Raw genomic sequence first — 22,313 nt, forward strand, 5'->3', positions numbered from 1 at the left:
AGTGAAAAAGTACAATAAGGATAATGAAAAATATTATGTTCATAGGGATAATCATGTTGATGAGGTATAATAAGAACAAGTAGAAAAAATAGACACACTTGTGCACGCCTATAACAAACAATTTCTTTAAATGGGTGGACAAGATTTTAAGCACATTATTTTCCCTATGGTTTTTTTCCAAATTTCTACTCCACATTTAGGTCATGGTAATGTATCAAATTGGGTATATTGTAGGCGTATGTGGATGTTACCACAACAATGCGAAATGCCAAAAAAATTAATAGGTTACAATTCTAAACCCATAATTTTTTTACATTGATACATGGTTTACTGAATTGTCTTAGGATATACATAGTTTATTGAATTGTCTTAGGATGCTAAAATGTAGAGATTGCAAAAAAAACATTCGATCTACAAACTAGATACTAATATCAAATTTCTTCCATGTAAAGATAGTTCATTCTTTCTTAAGTTTGAGAGATAATGTTTTCAGATCTTTAATATGATTTAAAGAAAAAGATCTTTCTGATATATTGCAACTTTCTGCATCAATTTCACTAAGCAAGAATACTTTGGTTAGTTTCTTTTAAAAGACTATGAAATATTTTAAACATTTAAAGGTTAGTTTGTGAGATATATAACTTTTCATGTAAATTACTCATTCAAAAACCTCACAAGTTGATTTCCTTTAATATATTATAACATTGGCCTTTAGTTAATAGTTAATATACAAATGTAAAAAACAAAAAAAAACAAAATAGTAGTTTCGTGAAATTGTAACATATTTATTTAAATATACCAAAGCAAACCATTTAACATCGTGTTACGAATCTAAAATTTATGAAACATGAAAACATTACAAATTATTCTACATTGAAAATGCAAATATAGAGGTTGCTTACCTCAATGTATGGTTTCCAAGAAGATATAAACATTTTAACTCACCTCGGATATCTTCTTGATAAACTCCTCTATGTTGCAAGTGTTCATGGCTTCCTAAATTAAAATCATAATAATGTTGATATTTTGTTTTCAAACTCCTTGACATTGAGACCCTAAACTGTTGAAAATTTAAAGTTTAGGGTAAGAATAATTTTTCCAAACATGCTTCCCTTGGACGCAAATTAGTGGCCAATCCAAAAGAGCATTGCGAGATTTTCCATAATTCACTTAGACTAGTATATTTTCTATTTATAATAAAATGGTGATGAATAATAAAATGTTAAATCTAAAATGTGTATTGCAACTCAACATCTATAGAATTTCATGGTTACATAAAAGATGTCATGTCAATGCATTTGAAAATGTTTGAGAATCTTTCATACTGGAATCTATTATGATAGAATGTTGTGTCATCATTGATAGTATGATAAAAAATAGTTCACGAGGATGTGAGTACTATATTTTTCTTAAAAAATTATGGAAGGAAAAATTGTGATTTCCTATGAAGGGGAAAGAGTGCTAACAACAAAAGTATTTTGCATAACAAAGCCCTGCATAGAATGATGCCTATTGAGAATGAGGAGCCTAACAAACAAGCCTGAGTTGTTGGAAAGAGGTTTAATTAGGAATAGTTTAATCCCAAATCTATTAAATACTATACTTACGGGATGGAGAGCGGTGAATGTACATTGATTCTAGGGCCATTAATAGAATTATAATTAAGTATATATTTTCATTCCCTAGGATCAGTGATCTAATGTAGTGTTTAAGTGGCACATGATAGTTTACAAAGATCGATTTGAAGAGTGCGGATTATCATATTATAATTCATGAAGGATATGAATGGAAATATCATACTTTGAATTTATAATTTGATACTTTTCAATTTATATTAAAATTCGAAATAAGAAAGCTTTACAATTGCAACCTTAAGTGGATATCGGACTTGGAATGGGTTTGTGCTAAAACTAAAAAATAATTTTAAGTTTGTGACTCGATATTTTGTAACTTCATGTTGCATTATGTTTACCATTATATTTTTGTATTCCCCTTCTCCTCGTGCACTTATATTTGAAACATTTTTTTTTACGTGCTCATGTATTTTTGAGACCCATTAAAATCATTAATTAAATCAAAATCATTAAAATTTATAGCGTAGGATTACAATCGGCATTTGGATGTTAAACTTGCATAGAGGTTTTTTTTTCTCTATTTAATTTACAAGAATCACTCATGTCATAGAATGGTTAATAATATCACATTGATAAACCTATAATGTTGGTATATCAAAAGGAAAGAAAATGAATCTTACAAATAGATATGCGGCAATATTACGAACAATTTTATTTAGTATTGTATTGCTTGTTTTATGAGGTAGTTTTAATTTTTTTGTTCTTGATTATCTTAGTTTCCAACGATGCTTTCATTCCATGAGAATATTTTATAGCTTACTTGAACAGCTAGTCTTTTTCTTTGTGAAATGGAATCATCACACTCTTAGAACAAGTATTTTAGGGTTTCTCCACATATTGGTATATAAGGTTGGTTTATCCGTCTCACACACACCACCCCCTTCCCCAATAATAAATGATTTCCATCATAGGGTGGAAAAGGTTTTAAGACACCACCCCCTTCCCCAATAATAAATGATTTCCATCATAGGGTGGAAAAGGTTTTAAGAACATTATTTTGCATGATTAGTTTTTTTCCGAATTTTAGCACCACATTTAAGATATGATCATGTAATAGATTAAGCATAGTGTAGGTGTATGAGGATTCAGAGACCAACAAGAAGGAGACATGCAATGGTGGATCACATATATGAGTGGGTTTAAGATGTGAGAATTTATAAAAGAATGTGTCATACAATGGATTAATTGGTTTAGCTCCATACCATGAATCAGATGTTGCGCACTTCTAAGCTCTACAAACATTTTTAATAGGTAAAATTGTGTGGTTCTTAAGTCTTGTTTTGCATCAATTAATTTGGTTAACTAGCGAGATGATCTGTAGGGAAATTGGATGAGGAGAGCATATGAAACTATTTCTATATTATCTTGGATTTTTTGGTTACTTCCATTCCTTGGTGTCTGAGGTGTAGGATATAATTTATATGGTTTGATGATGTTTTTTTTTCTTTCTAAGTTATACTAATTCTATTAATGAAAAAGGATATCATACACTGAGGCCGAAGCCTGTACTTAACCATGCCAGAGGAATGGCATCAACCAGCAAAAGTCTGGATTTGAACTGCCCAGAAGGGAAACCAGTCCGTAACCAAAAAAGTTCAGAAAATTAGCTTGCTGCCCACGCAGGGGAAACCAACAAAGCATCCAGTTTTGTATCATTGTATCTAATGAGACCAAAAAATGAAAACCCAACTGAAGAGCCGAAAATCTTATAGTTTTTCCCCAAAATCCCATTGAAAACAAAAAGCTAAAAAATAGAGTCCCAATGAACCTGAGACACGTGGCATGCTGAGTGGCAGACTATGTGGCAGACGCGTGGCATGCTGAGTGGCAACAAGGTGGTAGACAAAGAGGCTGACACATGGCATTGAGGTGGCAGGCTAGGGACGTGGCAGTGACGGAGGGTGCTCCTCCACAATGAAGCATCTGTACTCGTCCATGTCGCCACTTGCCAGCAATGATGTCTCCATGTCGCCAGCCTGCAATGCTGGGTGTTCTTCCTCGACGAGACAACAGTATTCGTCCATTACCCAGTTTGTTTGCAGAGCCTCGTTCACTTCCTTCCCTACGCGTCTGGTCTGCTACCCCTCGCTCCGCTCCACTACGCCTTGAATGCTTGTCTAAGCCAGTTCCTGTTTGGAATTGGTGTGGCTGCACCCTACTGTGGTGTGCCCACCACCAGCAATGTTCGATATCCCAATTGCCCTGGTTCAGTCACCTCCCATCGTTCCTTGCTCCTCAATTGCCGTGAAGCGTCCACCAGCCTCGGTGGCTTGTGCCTCAGAGCTCTGCTCTTCCTCGTGAAAGCTTATGGTTATGGTGGCCATGATGAGGGGCTTGTTCAGGGCGGAGCGGAAGGTGAATTGGGCATTCTGGGAATGCAGTTGAGGAGTGGGTGGAGTGCCTCTGGGAGATGGGGCAGAAATGGAGGGGAAGCTGTTGGGAGGTGAGGCAGAGGGGACCTCTTCCACTACGCATATTTGGGTAACAACTTGGGATTTGCTCAGCCAGAGAGGAAGTGGTATCCGAAGCAGGAGAGCGCTGGGTGCGACTCAGGCTCCCTCGGTTCCCACCCCTACGGCTACGCATCCTATGTCGCACCATGCTGTCTGCAGGTGGGTTCGAATTTCGTCCTGAATTGGGCACAATGGAATGCAGTGTCATAGTGGAGCTTGCGGACAATTCAGCAGAGGGATGAGCAACCAGGGCCGAAGGGATGGTAAAATGACAATCCAGGCTGTGGGTGAAGTGGATGCCCGAGCCAAAATCAATACAGCAAAGGAGGTTGCAGCATCTCCCTATGGTTGTGCAGGAGCTGGGTGCAGTCACTGCATGAGGGCAGAGGCATTGCAGGGGCCGAGGTTGCAGGGGTGGATAGGCAAGAGCAGAGGTGATATTCTCCCGAGAATTCATGTTTGCCTTGAGCTGAGGTTGATGGCGGTTATCAGATTGGAGGCAACACTCAAATAAGGTGCATTTATGGTGATTATAAATACCATTTTTGGACCACTATGCCGACCTGCGGGAGGCCTTGTGGTCTCGCCACATGCCAACCCAGTTGGCAGCCACCTCACTGTCCTTAATTGTCACCCGCATTCGGGAGATGGGTGTCCTTATGCACCAGGTTAGTGCAAGCTTGCAATTGAGAGTGGTCATTTAGAATGTTGATTGTGCCAGAATGTAGGACTTGATCCTGTTCAACCCTGATATTTTCCAGGAGATCTGGTACCATGTTTTTGTCCCTTTTGACATGAATAAATGTGGTTTCTCTTCTATTTTTCATCCATTTCTCTATTAGTTCAATCCTGGCCACTAATCTCCAGCTTTTGGCAACTCTTGAAGCAATGCTTCCTAGTTGTATTTGAGTGACCATATTTATTAGAATTTAGGAGTCCCCCTCTATTATGATGGGATGAAAATTATGTTGGTGTGCTAAGTTCATACCTTGTCATAATCCTTCCATTTCTGCAGAGTTGTTCGTGTCCCAACCAATGGAGCCGACGTATATTAGCAAGGGTCGGCCTTCATGGCTCTGAATATGCCACCATGTCCTACTTTACCTGGGTTGCCATTGGAGGCACCATCAAAATTTAGCTTTATCACCTTTTGTGGGGGGGGGGGGGAATCGAATGTGAAAGCTGCTTGATGATAGTACTTAGTCTGTTGGGATCAAATTGTACCTTCTAGAGCTTGAAGTTCCAATTTTCCCATATGCTCTGTTCCTGTGTCTGGGTGGGAAAGTCCTTAGCACTCCACTGATGGAGCACTCCACTGATGGAGAGCTAATGTTTCATGAATATTCTGACATAGGTTGGTCCATATGATCTCTAAAGTAGTTCTTTGGTTTTGAAAATTCGTTTTTTTCTTTCCTTCCAAATAGTCCAGAAAAGAAAGCCCGGTAGAATTGTCCATAGCTTATTGAGAATTTTGCTGTTATAAGGCTCTGGAGCCAAGTTGCGGATGGTGCCGTTTATATCCCCTAGGATTCTGCATGATCGCTGACATCGGAAAGTAAGCTTTTCCCATAGTTGTTAGCCATGTGGTAGGAGTCCATGAGGTGCGGAATAGTTTCTTCATGATTTTGACAATTAGGGCAGTAGGAGGGTCCCTGGAATCCTCTTTTGATTAAGTTGTCCCAAGTGAGAATTCTCTAATGATATAGTAGCCATGTATAAGTGGAAATTTTTGGCCAAATCTCGGTAGTCCAGATGCGATTCCAAGCAGGATCAACTAGTTCCTGTGTTTGGAGCATCAGCTGGTAGGCTTCTTTTGTGGTGTATACTCCTTTCGGTGTATATCCCCATCTTAGAACATCTTTTCTAGTATTATATCTGATTCTTCTACTGGTTAGCTCCGAGTTATAAGCTTTAGTTTCTTGTTGTGTTATCTGTGCAGAAGGTTTCCATTGCCTGAAGCCTTAATTGGTACTGTGAGTCCAGAATTGTGCTACATGGTCTGTCTGGTTGATGTTGTTTCCATTGTGATTTGTGCAAGGTAGAAGTTCTGCTATTTTTGGTCTCTGTTGCCATGAATCCGTCTAGAAACGTGTGGTTCTCCCTTCGCATATCTCCCAAAAGATATGTTTTTGGAAGATCTCTCTGTGTTGTTTTGCCGCATTCCATATTAGGGATCCTGTGGGCGTGGTAGTTAACTTATCAGCTCTTGTTGTGGTCAATTGTTTGCATATTTTGTAGTCCATAGTTGTGCCCATGTCTTCTATGGGCTTGAGACCCATTGCCACGATATTCGTGCCCCCATTAATGTGTTTCTATGTTGCGGGTCATGTAATCCTAGACCTCCCTGATTTTTAGGTGTACAAACCGTGTCCCATTTTACTAATGCCCATTTTCTATTTTTCCCTGTGGATCCCCATAAGAAATTGCGTTTCAGATTTTTTATTCTCTTTAGCACCCATTTCGGCGCAGCAAGAACCAAGAAGAGATAGAGGGGCATGGATTGTAGGACCGCCTTTATTAGGACGAGCCTGCTTGCCATGTTGAGATTCCTGTATGTCCATGACGATAGTCGACTTTTAATTTTCTCAATGAGTTGTTGCTAAGAGGTATGCTTTAAAGCTGAGTCTATCAGTGGAGCACCCAAATAATGAGATGGGAGTTTGGCTTGAAAGAGTCCAATGATTCTGGCAATGATTCTTTGAGTGGCTACTGGAGTATGGAAGAAGAATATTTGTGATTTGGCAGTATTTATAGTGGTTCTAGAGGCTTTTGAGAAAGTTTCTAGAAGACAGAGGGATGTCCAAAAAGCATATTGTCATCAACAAATTGTTGATGTGTGATCGTAGAGGTTCCAGGTACAGAGATGCCTCTAAGGTCATGAGATTGAACGACCTGCTTTATAAGACGACCCAGACCTTTTGCCATAATAATAAAGAGAAATGGGGATAATGGGTCACCTTGACGGATTCCTCTGGAAGGGGAGTAGGGTTTAGAGGGGATTCCATTAACTAGAACAGAGTAGAGGGGGGAAGTTATTAGATTCATAAGCCATCTAACCCAGGTCAGGCTAAATCCGAAGGTAGTCAGCATATGTTTTATATAGGACCAGCTAAGCTTGTCAAAGGCTTTAGAGAGATCAATTTTCAGAAGCATACCTGCCTGTTTGTTTCTCTTTAAGGAATGGATGGTTTCATGAGTCAGAATAATGTCGTCCAAGATTTGACGTCCTTCATCATATCCAGATTGTTCTGGTGAAATGAGAAGAGGGAGGAGCGGTTCGAGGTGATTTTCAATTACTTTCTATATAATTTTGTATATGACGTTGCATAATGCAATGGACTTGAACTTCTCCGGAGTGCTTGGTTGTGCTTCTTTGGGAATAAGTGCGATGAATGTCACATTGAGAGAGGGAAGTAGTCAATGCAGAACTCGAGATTCTTTGACCACATTCTAGACTTCTACTTTGATTAAGTCTTAGAAATGATGGTAAAAGTTAGAGGTGAAACCATCAGGTCCTAGAGCTTTCCAAGCTTTCAATTGATTTGATGCCTCTTCTACCTCTGTCAGGGTGACCGGTCTTAGCAAAAGCTGATTATGCTCCTCTGTTATAATTCTGGGAATATGTTGAAGTATTTCGTTTATTGTATGTCTATCTGTAGGTGGCTCTTGATGTACTGTTTTGAAGTGATTAGTGAGCTCTTTCTCAATATCTTCCTGTTTCTCCATTCTATCTCCCTGTGGATTTTGAATATGCGAGATGGTATTATTCATTCTTCTTTGAATAGTTGTCTGATGAAAGAATTTGGTATTTCTTTCACCTTCTTTTATCCATTTAATTCTTGACTTTTGTTTCTAGAGCAGTTCCTCTTGTTTCCTTCTTTCTTCTAATTGTGTTAGTAGAATTTGTTCTTGACTTTCTAGTTCCTCTGTTCTGCCTCCTGTGATGATCTTCTGTTGTAGCTCTTTCATTCTTTGCTCGAGGACTTTTTTCTCTTGAAATATATTTCCGAATGTAGTGTAATTCCAGGTCTTGATTTTCCTTTTGATGTGCTTCAGTCTCTGTTGGAATTGATACATAGTTGAGCCACCATTGGGAATGAAGCTCTCCCACGCTGATTTGACCACTTTTTTGAACTCAGGGTGGGTGAGCCAGAAAGCTTCAAATTTAAATGGTTTCCTGTTTGAATTTCCAGGATTCTTCCATTGCAAGGAAATAGGCCAATGATCCGAGCCAGCAATGGGAAGTATGGAGGCGCATATATCACCACCTAAATGGAAAAAGTTGTTTGATATTATATATCTATCCAACCTGGAGGAGATTTGTTGAGAGCCCGTCCGTTTGTTATTCCATGTGTAAGTGCCATTATCAAATGGTAAGTCAATTAGCCAGTTGTTTTGAATGTATTCTTTGAAGCTATTGCTTTCATTGTCCAGCTTTCTTCTGCCTCCAAGTTTTTCCTCCAGCCGCGTGATCATGTTGAAGTCACTGCCTGTGATCCAGAGTGGATAAGTTCTTGTAGAGTTGATAATTTCCAACGTTTTTAGCAACGTAGTCTTTTGTATTGCATCTTGAGGGAAGTATACATTGGTCAAGTGGCCATGTATGTTGGTTCCAATAAGGTGGAAAGTTGCTTGAATAAAATGGTGTGAAGCATGGAAATATGTTAGGGAGACGTGCTGAGTATTCCATGCTATGGCAAGCCCTCCCAAAGCACCTGTTGCATCTACTGTAACAGTCTGACATCCCGCCCATGCTTTGGATAATATGGAAGCTAAGGTACTAGTGTTACATTTTGTTTCCTGCATGAATACAATGTGTGGTTGTTCTTGCTGAATCATGTTCTTTAACATTCTGTATTTCCCCAGACCGTTAAGTCCTCTTACATTCCATGAGATGAGCTTCATGGTTGACCTGTAGGTAGGGAACGGTAGTATTTAGTCAGCTTGGAGCATCTTCCGGACTCCACTAGCATTTCCCCAATTAGGATGGTGCGCTGTAGATCTGTCTTTCTCCCTCTCTTCTTCCCATCTTTGATGTTATGTTTCCCGTCCCAGTTACCTCCTTGTTGTATGCCCAGTGTGTTGTGCTGATACACTCTTGATAGTACTATTTCCAGATTTTCGAGCTGCCTATTCGGTATTGTGTCGAACTCTTTCCTCTTACAAGCTTGTTCTAGACTGAAACTGTCTATATCACCTAGATCAAAGCTTTCCGGTTCTTCTTCCATTAAAATTTGTTGACTATTTTCCTCCATGTGAGGTATTCGCTGAAGAGGGTCTGTTAACAGATTATCAATGTCCATTACTTTATCGGACCAGAGGGCTTTTTTATTAGCATGGTTGGGGATAGGTTGCATGGTTGATGCATGCGGATCAAAGGTGTTAACTTTTGATGGTTGTTTGGCTTCATTATGAATAGGTGTAGAAGAAAGTTTGGTGGATGGAGCAGAGGTTGTCTTTGCTATCACAGGGGGATCTTATTCAGGCATATCTAGGTTTGCCAAAATATCAAAGCTATTGCTTGAGGATGGCACATCTGATGATGGAGTAGCATTTTTTGGGGCTGTGGGTGGTTTTTTGGTATGCTTCTTTCTGTTGGCCACTTTAGTAAACCCTTCCGTATCAGACTTTCCCCCATTGTCTGTGGATTTAGGAGGAGCGTTTAAAGGACAGTCACGGAATAGGTGTCCATGGGCATGGCACCTCCTGCATCTGAAAGGTACATGTTCATAATCTATGGGTTGTATCCATTCAAAGTCATTGTGAAGGAGACTTACCAAGTCCGTGAGCGCCTTGCCCAGCTTCATGTAAACGCAAATACGAGCATAGGAGGTGTACCTACGAAGCTTTGTTTCCTCTGCTACCTTTATGAACTCGCCTAATCCATTACCAATGGCTTTAAGTGATTCTTCATCCCAGTATTCCAGTGGTAAAGAGTACATGCAAATCCAAACTGGCGCCCAATTGAAGTCTTCCTTATCTGGATTAAATCTTTCTACCCAGTCTCGTAGATAAAGACTTGTTGCATTAAAGAAGTAGGGTCCTCCATCTAGGACACGATTTCTGTCTTCAAGGCAGTTAAAGATGGTTGTGAAGAAGCCTTTGGGGCCTAGCTGTAGGGTAACATGTCCTTTGGGCTTCCACTTTGAGGTTATCCAGCCTTGCAGAGCTTTTTCAATTAGCCAATAGCCTATAAATTTGCCTATTAGTGCATGGTCTTTCATGTATTGTATTTGTGCATTGATTTTGTGACTGGGGAGCTCAATCTTGGGTCGTTCTATAGCAATGGGCTCGCAAGTGGATGACGATGCCTTCTTTGATTGCTCAGATACTGCAGGTTTATCTTCTTTTTCGTTTTCCGAATCTGCTTGGGCATTCTTCTCCTGCTGCTGCGTAGGCCGTACCGCTGGCTTCTCTGCATTCTCATTTGAAATCTTCTCAGTTCCGCCTTCAAGTGGGTCTTCATTGTTGCAGTCTTTGGGGGGAGGCACTGATGCCTCCCCCATCGGAGTGTTCATCGGTTTTAGTTACCAGATGTGCCAAGCCTGAACTAGCAGCAGTCCTGCTTGGACCTGAGAGGTTGCTTGCTCTGTCTCTGCGCCATGTAAGGGTTTGTTAGAAACCCTAGTCCACCATTTTCCTTCAGCTTCTCTCCCCTTTTTTTATTTTTTTCTAAATATGGTTTGATGATGTTGGGCACCAGACCTAGAGTTTTTTTACAAGGTGTCATTTTGGCTCTCATTCTCAACTAGAAGTCATTGGTCTAGTTTTTCCCTTTATCTGTGTGATAGTTTATGCATAGATTTTATTGGGGTCTACATGTTCTAATGGGGTTTGGGGTTGGAAGAAATATTGGGGCCTAAAGCCATATAGTAATTGTAATGATGGTTCCTTCCTTGGAAAACAATAGTATGGGTTCCATCCACTCCCTTTGGTGGTATTTTAATGTTTGTTTGGTTCTCTTAGAGGACCCTTAGACTGTCTATGGTTGGGTGGTGGATGTTTTTCTGGTGGTTGAGAGTTACTACTCAGTATATGTTGAATAATCTTGTGTCTAGATGATCCAGTGGATCAATAAAGTGCTCAAAAATTAAAGTGTTCAAAAGTGTTAAAATCTGGTTCCAAAATTTCGAGCTCATTGTCTTGAATCCAACACAACTTGAATCGCTCAAAACTGACATCGTATACTCAAGATATCGTGTTATGATCGTTTTCCTAAACAGGGAAAACTTTTGCAAGTTGCTGACTGGACTACTAACTGGGTAGTCTGTACAGTTGAGTCAGTAGGTTGACTGGGTGTACCATCGAGCCAATTAGGTGATGACAAGTGTCCTCTTATGGTTCGTGCACATGGGTGGATTTGATTTGATGAGGGGTTTTGATGTGTACCAATGGGAACGTGCCACATGGACCAATCATGGGCTACCATGTGGCACCTCCACGGTGCTGTAAAATATTATGGGGTTGGCCCGTAGGCTAGGCAAGATCAAACCCCCAACCTCTCAGCAAACACCAAATAGCTATAACACTGCACTATGATCATGTTGCTTAACTATATTAGCCTCCGACTTTACGTTAAATATTATCAAAATTGCGTTGGGAGGAAGGGTCCGAGACTAAGTCCTGGCCCCTGGTCATTAGAACCCACATGACCTCGGCAGGCACAAGATGGAGGGGCTCGGGCCTAGCCCTATCCCATGGCCACATGACTCACACAGGACCGAGCGTAGAGGGCTTTTGGAACTGGCGAGGAGGGAAGGAAAGTGCAGGAATTGGTCCCAAGTTTTATGGACACTGTGGAATCGTCAGCGGGTGGATTGGTGCTAGCTCGATGGGGGCAGGCGATTAGCCCAAACCTCGACCTTATGGGCATTTATGTCACCATGCCCACTGGCGGAAGGTGTAGAGTGGTGGGGGCATGGTTAACACACCCCTTGGCCATATGCATTATATGACCAGGAGCATATGAATTTTTTTTTTACGCTAAGGCATTATTGGGAAAACTAATTGTTCAACAAAACGCACCATTTGCGGTGTGAATCCTGCTAGCTCCAGACATAATTTTTGCTCGATAGTCTCCAAAATGGCAGAAAACGTAGGATGGTTAGCCAGAATGTCTAGTTTGTACATCAGTTAGTGGAAAAACTTCTCTCAGCCATAACATTATCAGGTTTTGGTCAATTTGAGCCCAACAAGAGCCTATCTTGGGATTTTTGGGTCTTATAAAGCCATTGGAGACATTGTTTCTTCATTCTGAGCATTGTAAATCCATGACATCACATATTTGATCACTTAATGAAAGAGGCCCAACATTACAAGTAGGACAAGGAGATGTAGCCAAGGAAGGGTGAACTCCTTTATCATTTTGTTGTCTTGTGTTGTTGTGTATGTTATATTTTTATATGTTTTTATGCTACAAATTGAGTTTAAAAACCATTAATTTATGTACTTTTGAAAATTGATCCATTTCCTAAAAGACATAAAAATTTACTTGCAAATTTTCCATAAACCTTCAAGTTTGTAATACAGATCAGTTTGATCTCGAAGCTTAAGGATATTTTAAGGGTTTGATTTTCTTTGAAAGTGTTTTCTGGAACTTATAAGGTTGAATTTGAAAAGAGGAGGAGTGCTTGAAGAGCAAAATACTCAAATGGGTTCAAGGAAGCCACACATACCTCAAGCTTCAGCAGTCATGGCACATGAAGAAGGACATGAGATGATGTTTGAGGATGAGAGAAATTTCCAAAAATCTTTCTTTGAAATGTATGAAATGGTGAAAGTTCTATTTGAAGAGAGAAACACAAGGTTGCAAGGAGAGAACTCAAATCCTCCAAAAGGTAATGGAGGAAATGGTGACAAACCACCACCTCTACCTCGACCATTTCCTTCACCTCCATATTCACCCTCATCTTCTTCTACTTCAACCCCTTCACTTACTCCTCCAAGAAATCCAAAAGGACATGTTAAAACACCTTTGTTAAAGATTTATGTCAAATTTTAATTGCCTATGTACAATGGGGAAGTAAATGCTGAGAAATTAGATAATTGGGTTTGTCAACTTGAAGTCTATTGCAGGGTTCAACAAATTGAGGCCAAAACTCAAGAGGATTTAAAGAAAAGAAGTAAGATAATTTCTTCTTGGAATGATTTCATATCTACATTAAGGAGACAATTTTATCCATTAGCTTATGTGCAGAAAGCAATAATGGATTGGAAAAACATTAGACAAGCAAAAGGTATGAGTGTTCAAAGTTATACCCAAGAGTTTAGATGAAGAGCTCTCATTTTTGGGTGTAGATTTATCCTCTCAAGACACTCCCCTTAAATACATAGGTGGTTTATATAGTTACTTGAGGAATACAATTCTTATGTTTAACCCTATAAAGCTAGATGAAGTTTGTGTATAGGCAACTCATTTAGAAGCAAGAGGGAAAAATTTTCCTCAAGAGACTAGCAAGAATCCATTCAAGAGTGGAGACAAAGGAAAGGGGAAGTTCAAAGGCAAGGGTAAAAAGAATGCTTCAATCAAGAAAGAAGGAGAGAAACTCACATGTAAACATTTCTCAAAAGAAGGCCACCATGAATACCAATTTTGGAAACTTCATCCTGAGTTGAGACCCAAAAAGTTTAACAACAAGGGGAAACAAAAGTCTGTTGCAATAACTCAACATGATTTAGGATTTGATTCCAAATATGAAACCAAAATCATAGTCATGGGATTGAAAGGTAAGGATCCTATTGCAAGTACTACTTCTTCTGGCAAGCCCATTGAAACTCAAAATGAAAAAGAAAGAATTGAGCTTTTCCATATTAGGGTCATAACAAAACATAACAAAGTAGATACTATGTTTGATAGTGGATCCCAAGGAAACCTTATTTCTGAGGCCATTGTCAAGAAACTAATTTGGAAACGATTCCTCATGCTAAATATTATCCTTTGGGTTGGGTGTGTGACAATGCACAATTTCAAGTGACAAGAAAATGCATACTTAAATTCACCATCACTGCAAATTTTATTGATGATGTAGAACTTGATGTAGTACCACTTGACATATGCAGGATTTTTTTGGGAATCTCATACTTATATGATGAGAAAGTCATCTTTCATCGCCATAAGAACAAGTATCCTTTTTTTAAACACAAGATTGAGTATATTGTTACAACAAATTGCAATCAATTGAATTTGTCTCTTGTGATTGTTGTACAAATGAAGAGGCTTGTTAATGATAGTAAGAATTTCGTACTATTGACGATCAAACCCAAAGATGATACTGAAAATGAAGCCTTCCAAGGATGTGATGCAAAACGTAAATTTGATTTGGTTGAGGTTGTTAGCACGTATGATAAGATGTTTAAGGAACCTAAAGGATTTCCTCCTAAAAGAGGAATCCAACATGAGATCCAATTGAAGCGGGATATTACTCTTCCAAATATTGGCATGTACGAGATGTGAGTTATGGAGAATGTAGAAATTAAGAAAAAAACCCAAGAGTTTCTTGACATAGGGGTCAACAGACCAAGCACATCTCATTGTCAGTCTCCTATTTTTTTGGTACCAAGGAAGGATGGTACATTTCGCATGTGTTTTGACTTTAGAGCCTTGAACAAAATCATGATAAATAACTGATATTCTCTTCCTCGAATTGATGATTTTCTTGATCAATTGAAAGATGTTGTTTATCTCACTAAGTTGGACTTGAGAAGTGGTTATCACCAGATTAGGATTACTGAAAGTGATATTTGGAAGACAACTTTTAAAATGAAGCAAGGTTTGTTTGAATGTTTGGTTATGCCATTTGGGCTTTGCAATGCTCCTGCAACATTTGTGAGAGTCATTAATGATGTTTTAAGACCATTTCTTGATGATTTTGTGATAGTCTACTTAGATGATATACTGATTTTCAGCAAGACTCGTGAAGAGCATGTCAAGCATGTTAGGCAAGTTCTAGATGTATTAAAGAAAGAAAAGTTGTTTTTGAAGATGTCTAAATGTGAATTTAGGAAAACCTCGTTAGTATATTTGGGTCATATTGTTGTAGGGGGTGAATTGAAGATTGATCCCTAAAAGGTCGAAGTCATTTTGAATTAGCCTAAACCCAATAATGTAACAGAGGTTAGAAGCTTTTTGGGAGCAACCCAATATTGGAGAAAGTTCATTTCTAACTTCTCATCCATTGCAGCTCCATTACATGCTTTGACAAGTGTGAAACAGGTTTTTCAGTGGGGAGGCAAGCAACAGAAATCCTTTGATGCATTGAAAGAGAGAATCAATACAACACCAGTTCTTGCACTTCCATATCTAAAGCATCCATTTGAGATACAAATCGATGTAATTGACTATGCCATGGGAGAAAATTTGATGCAACATGGTAAGCCTATATGTTATCATTTTGAAACCTTTACCAGTGCAGTGATTAACTATCCAACATATGACAAAGAGTTGTATGCTTTGGTGCAAAGTGTGAAGAAATGGAAACATTATCTGATGGGCAAGAAAACTATCATTCACACTGACCATCAACCTTTGCAATACTTGCAATCACGGGCCAATCTAAAACAAGTGACGCATTTCAGATGGATGGGTTTCTTAGAGTAATTCCACTTGGTAATAAGGTGTAAGAAAGGTATATATAGAAAAGTTGTTGATATGTTATCTAGACCAATTGTTAGTGCATATGTTATTATTAAGCATAATTCTATCATGCATGAGAGCGATGTTGAACAATATGCTTTAGATGAAGATTTTAAGGATGTATATGCAATGTTGTGTCAAGGCAACCAAGTAGAGGAATTAGGTTATCATGTTAATGATAAATTGTTGTATCATCTTGGAAACCTATTTATTCCATAGGGTGAAAGAGTCAACATCATAAGGGAAGTGCATACTTCTCTTATTGTTGGCCTCTTTGGTGTAGGCAAGACGGTGGCACAATTACAAAGGTATTTTTACTGGTCTTGTATGAATGAAAGTGTGTCATGATATGTAAGATGATTTTCTTTATGTGCTACTAGTAAGCCTAGAAATATAAAGTCGGGATTGTATACTCCACTTCCGGTTCCTTCCCATCCTTGGGAAAGTGTTTATATGGATTTTGTGGGAGGGCTACCTATGTCTAGGAAAGGTCATGATTATCTTTATGTTGTTGTGGATTGTTTCAGCTAAATGTGTATTTTGATGCCTTGTAATAAGCAGGTTACAACTAAAAAAAATGCATATATGTTCTTTCAAAATATATGGGTTCATTTTGGCTTGCCCACATCTATTATTTCTGATCGAGATTCTCGATTTGTCTAAATTTTTGGTCAATTTTATGGGGACTTGTGGACACCAAGTTGAAGAAGAGCATGGCATTTCATCCACAAACTGATGGTCAGATAGACATGGTGAAAAGAATAGTATTACATCTCATTCGTGGTTATTGCAGCAAACATCCTAAGCTTTGGGATGAACACTTACACTACATCCAACATGCTTACAATCGGGAAAAGCATTCATCGACTCAAAAATCTCCATTTGAGGCATGCTTGGGATACTTACCAAAATATCCTTTATATTTTATCTTTGGGAAAGATGTTTCTATTGATGTAGTGACATAGATAAGGCCAAGAGATTCGTTGAACAAGTTCAATTCGTGCATCAAATGGTTCAAGAACAAATGGAAAAGTGTCAAGCCAAGTACAAGACAAGGCATGATAAGCATTGTGTTGACCATAATTTTCAGGTTGGAAATGAAGTTTAGTTTTACATTAGCAAGGAGAGGCTTCAAGGAGAAGGTAAAAAATTAAAAACAATCAGATATGGATATTTTAAGATTTTATAAAAGGTTGGTAATAATGCCTTCTAGTTAGATTTGCCTCCATATATGCAAGTCTATGCAGTTGTTAATGTTGATAACTTGAGATTATATGAGCCTCCTTTGATTGAAGATCAAGAAGAGAATGTTCATATTCCTTTAATAGAAGATTTCTCTCATGAATACCTTGACGAATTGCGGCAAGATACTATCCTTGACAGAAAAACAAGAACTTCAAGAAGAGGGAATGTGGAGTACCTTTCTGTGGGGCTCAAAGGAACAAATCCAAGCAAGGCCAAATGGATTGAGATTGGAATGATGGAGATATATCCTCACCTATCTGTTGGTTGAAAATAGTCTTTTGGTGATCTAAAAGCTTCCAGTGGAGAGGAGTGATCCAGTGGATCAGTGAAATGCTCAAAAATAAGAGTTTTCAAAAATGCTTGAAACCGGTTCCAAAACATAGAGCTTGTCATCATAAATCCAACGCAACTTGAACTGTTGAAAACCAAAATAGTATGCTCAAGATATCATGTTCTGGTTGTTTTCCTAAATAGGTAAAATTTTTGTAGGTTACTGACTCGGCTGCTGACTGGGCAATCTGTATAGCTGAGTGAGCAGGCTGACTGGGTGTACCATTGGACCTATCAGGTGATGACAAGTGCCCTCTTATGTTTTGTGCAAATGGGCAGATTTAATTGGATGAGGGGTTTTCATATGGACCAATGGGAGTGTTCCCTATGGCACCTCCACAATGTAGTAAAATTTTATGGGGTCAACCTGCAAGTGAGGCGAGATCGAACCCCCAACCTCTCGATGAACATCACAGAGCTCCACCACTGTGCTATGATCATGTTACTTAACTATACTAGCCTTCGAATTTATGTTAAAGATTATGCAAAATTGCATTGAGGGGAAGGGGTCAGGACTAAGCCTTGGCCCCTGGTCATTGGCACCCACATGACCTTGACAAGCACAAGATGGAGGGGCTCGGGCCTAGCCCAAGACCATGGCCACATGAATCACATAGGACCGAGTGTAGAGGAATTCTGGAGATGGCGAGGAGTGTGAAAAAGTTAAGGAACTGACCCCAGGTTTTATGGACATCATGGAAACATCGGCGGGTGGATAGGTGCTAGCCCAGCCCCCAGACTTATGGGCCTTTATGTGATAATGGCCAACAACTGAAGGTGCGGAGTGGCGGGGACACGATTAGCCCGATCCCTTGGCCACATGCGCTATATGACCAGGAGTGGAGGTAGAATGTTCTGCGCTAAGGCATTATTGGGAAAACTAAATGTTCGAAAAAATGCACCATTTATGGCACGAATCCCGCGCCAATTTGTAGATCAGTTAGCAGTGAAACTTCTCTGAGCCATAACTTTGTCATTTTTTTGCCAATTTGAGCCCAAAAAGAGCCCACCTTGGGGTTTTTGGGTCTTTTGAAGCCATTGGAGACATTATTTCTACATTCTAAGTATTGTAAATCCATAAAATCATACATTTGAGCACTTAATGAAAGAGGCCCAACATTAGAAGCTGGACCTGGAGATGTAGCTCAGGAAAGGTGAACTCCTTTATCATTTTGTTGTTTTGTATGGTATATTTGTCTCTATTTTTGTGTTGCAAACTGAGTTTAAAACCCAATAATTTATGTACCTTTTTAAATTGATCCATTGCCTAAAAGACATAAAAAATTACTTGCAAATTTTCCATAAAGCTTGAAGTTTGTAATACAGATCAATACATGTTGATTCCACCTCTTGTTTACATTTCATTATTGTTTTACTACCAACTCAGTGTAGTTTCTAAGACTCATGTGAGTTCTTTAATTGGAATCAAGAAGGATTCAAGGGTTGGGGAATTTATATCTCCATCCTTGTTAGGTAGTTGAAGGCCGTGGATTTTATCTTTTATGACATTCGTGCTAGTGAATTGTTTGTCCTTAGCCCTTGTAGCTTGTGTAATTCTTCGACCTCAAGTGTTATTCTCAGGTAGTCGGTGATGTGTTTTGTTTTAGGGTTCCAGCATCTTGGTCACCCATGAATCACAGAGAACTTGAGTTAGAAGAGGGGTTGTTTACTATAGGGAATGGGCCCATCGGGGTCACACATGCATGCACCATCGCATAGAGTACTTCGCCTCACGATACATGGAGATCACTCAAGCCCATATATAGGAAAAAACCAGCCAAGGAAAAGGGGGAAGTTTCTTCCCATAGGCCCACACTATTTTACATTGAGGTTTTAACTTAATAGGTCGATTGGACCCCAAACATAGGCCACACAAGGGATTGGTTCAACTAGTGCATGTAGAGGGTGGATTTTACTAGAAAATGAAGTTTCTATTGGGCAAACCTTGCTAGACTGGCATGAAGCCCATATGTACATTCTTCACTTGCTTAAACACTTGCACAAGAATCTAGGGGATTTAGACTAGAGGATGGAGAATATAGAGAAACAACCAAGAATTCCTCCAACAACAAGGAAAGCAACAGAGGATCCAATGGATATTATCCTAATTAGAGGCTCAGATTTAGACCCCTCATCATGATTATGATATGGTGATGGTTTTTTTTTACCATTGTTCTGTTACTTTTGTGTAAGGTTAGTTAGGTGAATGCCTTAAATTTAGTTTGATTCTTTTTGTTTCCTTTAGTTCTCACTTGTCTCTCCTCACCTTAGGGAGAGACTATTTTTTGTTATGGTATGGTATCCCATTCGATAGAGAGGCTGGAATTTTGTAATTCTCTATTCACACTTTTACAATTAATAGAATTGACCTCGAACACACACACACATTTTTTTGAAAAAATTGTAATTAGATTAAAAGGAATGAAATGTATAGTTAAAAATTTTAGCATGCTTCATTTTTGACCTATTAATTTTCATATCACAACTAGTTTGTGTCCTAAAGGCTCCTCAACACTTGTTTGAACATTGTACACTTTAAACCTTTTGCACAATATTCTTTCAAAAAATTTTAACAACATGAATAAATGTGAAAATCTACATTCACTTAAATATATATATAACATTAAAAAAATCAACTATAATAATTAAAAAGAACTAGCTCTGGGGCTGTGCAACTTGTGATGGTCGTGTAAATGAAGTATTACGTATGAGGAGGTAAATCTCACTGATTCGGGTTGTATGCACAAAAAAGGGCCTACGTATGTTCCTAAATTTTATAGTAACATTGATTCGAAGCATGCCTAAAATTTTTAGTAGTAATGTGATGCAGGAGCATCCAGCTCCGAGGAGACAGAACGTGCATGATTGTCTTATGGAGAGGTTACAAACAAGCAAGGGACACGTGCATGGCGGACAGGTTATCAAAAGTTATCGTTTCTTTTAATTTACCTTTAGTCTTTTTATTTTATTTTCCAAGAAGGTCACTTAGGGACCATGGTACTTAAACATTGTTCTGTTTTAAATTTAGAAAATTAAAGTAGCAGTTAACAGAAACTTTATATGTATTACAAGAAATGAACAGACAGTTGAACCAATTCGAAGTAACAGTCTAACTGCAAGCGGGAGCAGTTACGCTGCCCGGTTGTAAATACAAAGGGTGGTGAATAACGAAAATCTTCTTCTCCTCGAAAAAGAAAAACAAGAACAGAATTGTTCCTCTGACCATAGAAAATAAAGATTTTTACTTTTTGAACCACTACTAAAGTGTATTGACATCTATCACATGTTCTGAGTTTCTTTACATTTATTGAATTCTGTATATCAAGAATAAATTGAACAGTACGCGACAAGGAAACGGTACCAGTGGAACCGCACAGCCACGACGACCAAAACATACAACAAGGAACGAGTATAACCAGGTAACCAAAAGAAGTCATTTTGCATTTCTAAGTAAACATATATTGTCTGTAATTAAATATACTGTCCGCATCAAAAATTCAAATACATTATTGAGTGCGTAGTTCAGCATTGCCTGAGCATTATACGCTCGGTGAGGTAAACCCTCACAAAACAACAAATACAAATAACCAGAGAAAGCGCAACGGCTACAGAGTTTTCTAACAGTGAACTGAACGAAACATAAAGGAGGCCGCCAACGGCTACAGTTTCTACAGAGACCGGGAAGTTCCACTAAACCCTACGAAACGACCGAAGACTACATACAATAACTACAAAGAAAGGAGCGACGACTAGCATAGCCATACCCGGTGATCAAACAACAACGAAATTCTAAATAGAACAACGTGGAAAGACCCTACCCGGTTAGGGTTTGACGGTTTTCGACTCAGAACCAGTTTGCAGAGGAACAAACCCTCGATCGAAACCTCGGGAAGTGGCCTGCGAGGACAAAGGAACAACACATTAGGGCACAGAAGTGAGAAACCAACAAACAATGCAGAAGCAAATAAATGAAACAGAGAAAATGACTTACCTGTAACGGCAGAGGCCACGTTGGAGCAAACCACCAACTCACAACCTGGACTAGCAAGGAGTGAAGCTGTTAGAGACAGAGTGAAAAGGAACCAGAGAATCTAGCAGGGAACCGGAGCTTACCTTTTTATTTTGACACCATTGCGTGAACGAGCTTGCAGAACCTTGGAGCGAGTTATACCTGTAGCAGAGATCTTACCAGTTAAGGACGAGTGTTATAAAGGAGCGTTCAACATTAAACCTCCATGAAAACAGCTAAAGCATAACGCTACCAAACAAAGGACCATCGTTACCAACGAATACCAGTGTATTGGGGAACAGAACGACCGGGCATTCCCGCGAGCAGAGAAACCTCAGACTCCAAAACCCTCGGCAGAGCGGAGCAAGTTTCTTACCACCAAATGGCGAAAATGGGAAACGAAGGTAGTGTATAGTGAGTCAAAGGGCGGGAAGAATTGTCGGACAGAACCCACATGTGCCGGTTAACAACCGATGGAACCCGTGGTTGACCCTTGTGGAAACATCTGGACGTGTACAGCTCTGTTTACGCAGGCTTTAAAACTCATTAATTACCGCCAACCACTCAGTACGGTGGGCTGGGCCATCAAAAGTGGTATCAGAGCAGGTTGACAGATAGGGAAAAATGGAGGTTGGTAGAAGAGGACGAGGAAGAGGGAGAGCGATCCGGAGAATAGCAGAAGAGGGACTACGTGAGGAGATTCGTGTTTTGAGAGATAGATTAGCAGTGGTAGAAGCTGGGGGAAGGAGAAACCCAGCGGATGACAGTGATGAGGATGTGGCAGCACCCGAAGAGGAGTTGGAAGGAGTGACACCGAAACTCCGGTTACTAAAGTCAGTTTTGCTGTCTAGTCACAAGCCGAAGCATGAGCTGCCCACTTATGACGGAAGTCTGTCTGCAGATGTATTATTAGACTGGTTAAGTGAAGTCAATAAATATTTCGAGTTCGAAGAGACCAGTGAGGATAAACAGGTGAAGTTCACCGCCACCAAGCTGAAGGGACATGCGTC

The 22,313-nt window shown here is 39.4% G+C and overlaps 1 protein-coding gene and 1 long non-coding RNA gene across 3 annotated transcripts; both read right to left on the reverse strand.

Moving 5' to 3' along the window:
- Nucleotides 1-7,939: 7,939 nt before the first annotated feature.
- LOC149211770 (uncharacterized) lies at nt 7,940-8,992 on the reverse strand. The gene has a single exon (XM_089388474.1). The coding sequence runs from the start codon at nt 8,990-8,992 to the stop codon at nt 7,940-7,942; it is 1,053 nt and encodes a 350-aa protein (XP_089244600.1).
- An 11,862-nt stretch (nt 8,993-20,854) lies between these two features.
- On the reverse strand, nt 20,855-21,717 carry LOC149211771 (uncharacterized). Of its 2 annotated transcripts, none has more exons than XR_016250182.1 (4): nt 21,588-21,717; nt 21,408-21,465; nt 21,286-21,330; nt 20,855-21,191 (listed from the first exon to the last, which is right to left on the reverse strand). It is a non-coding gene; the product is annotated as an uncharacterized LOC149211771 (long non-coding RNA). The 2 variants fall into 2 exon arrangements; XR_016250181.1 differs by having other exon boundaries at nt 21,578-21,669.
- Nucleotides 21,718-22,313: the final 596 nt, after the last annotated feature.

This window comes from Pinus tabuliformis, chromosome 1_1 (genome assembly GCF_031772625.1).
Source record: "Pinus tabuliformis cultivar Carrire ecotype Pingquan chromosome 1_1, CPIR1, whole genome shotgun sequence".
Classification (NCBI taxonomy): Eukaryota; Viridiplantae; Streptophyta; class Pinopsida; order Pinales; family Pinaceae; genus Pinus; species Pinus tabuliformis.

Excerpts from the sequence above, each read along its gene's own strand:
- LOC149211770 (XM_089388474.1), bottom strand. The coding sequence starts at position 8,992 with ATGAAGCTCATCTCATGGAATGTAAGAGGACTTAACGGTCTGGGGAAA.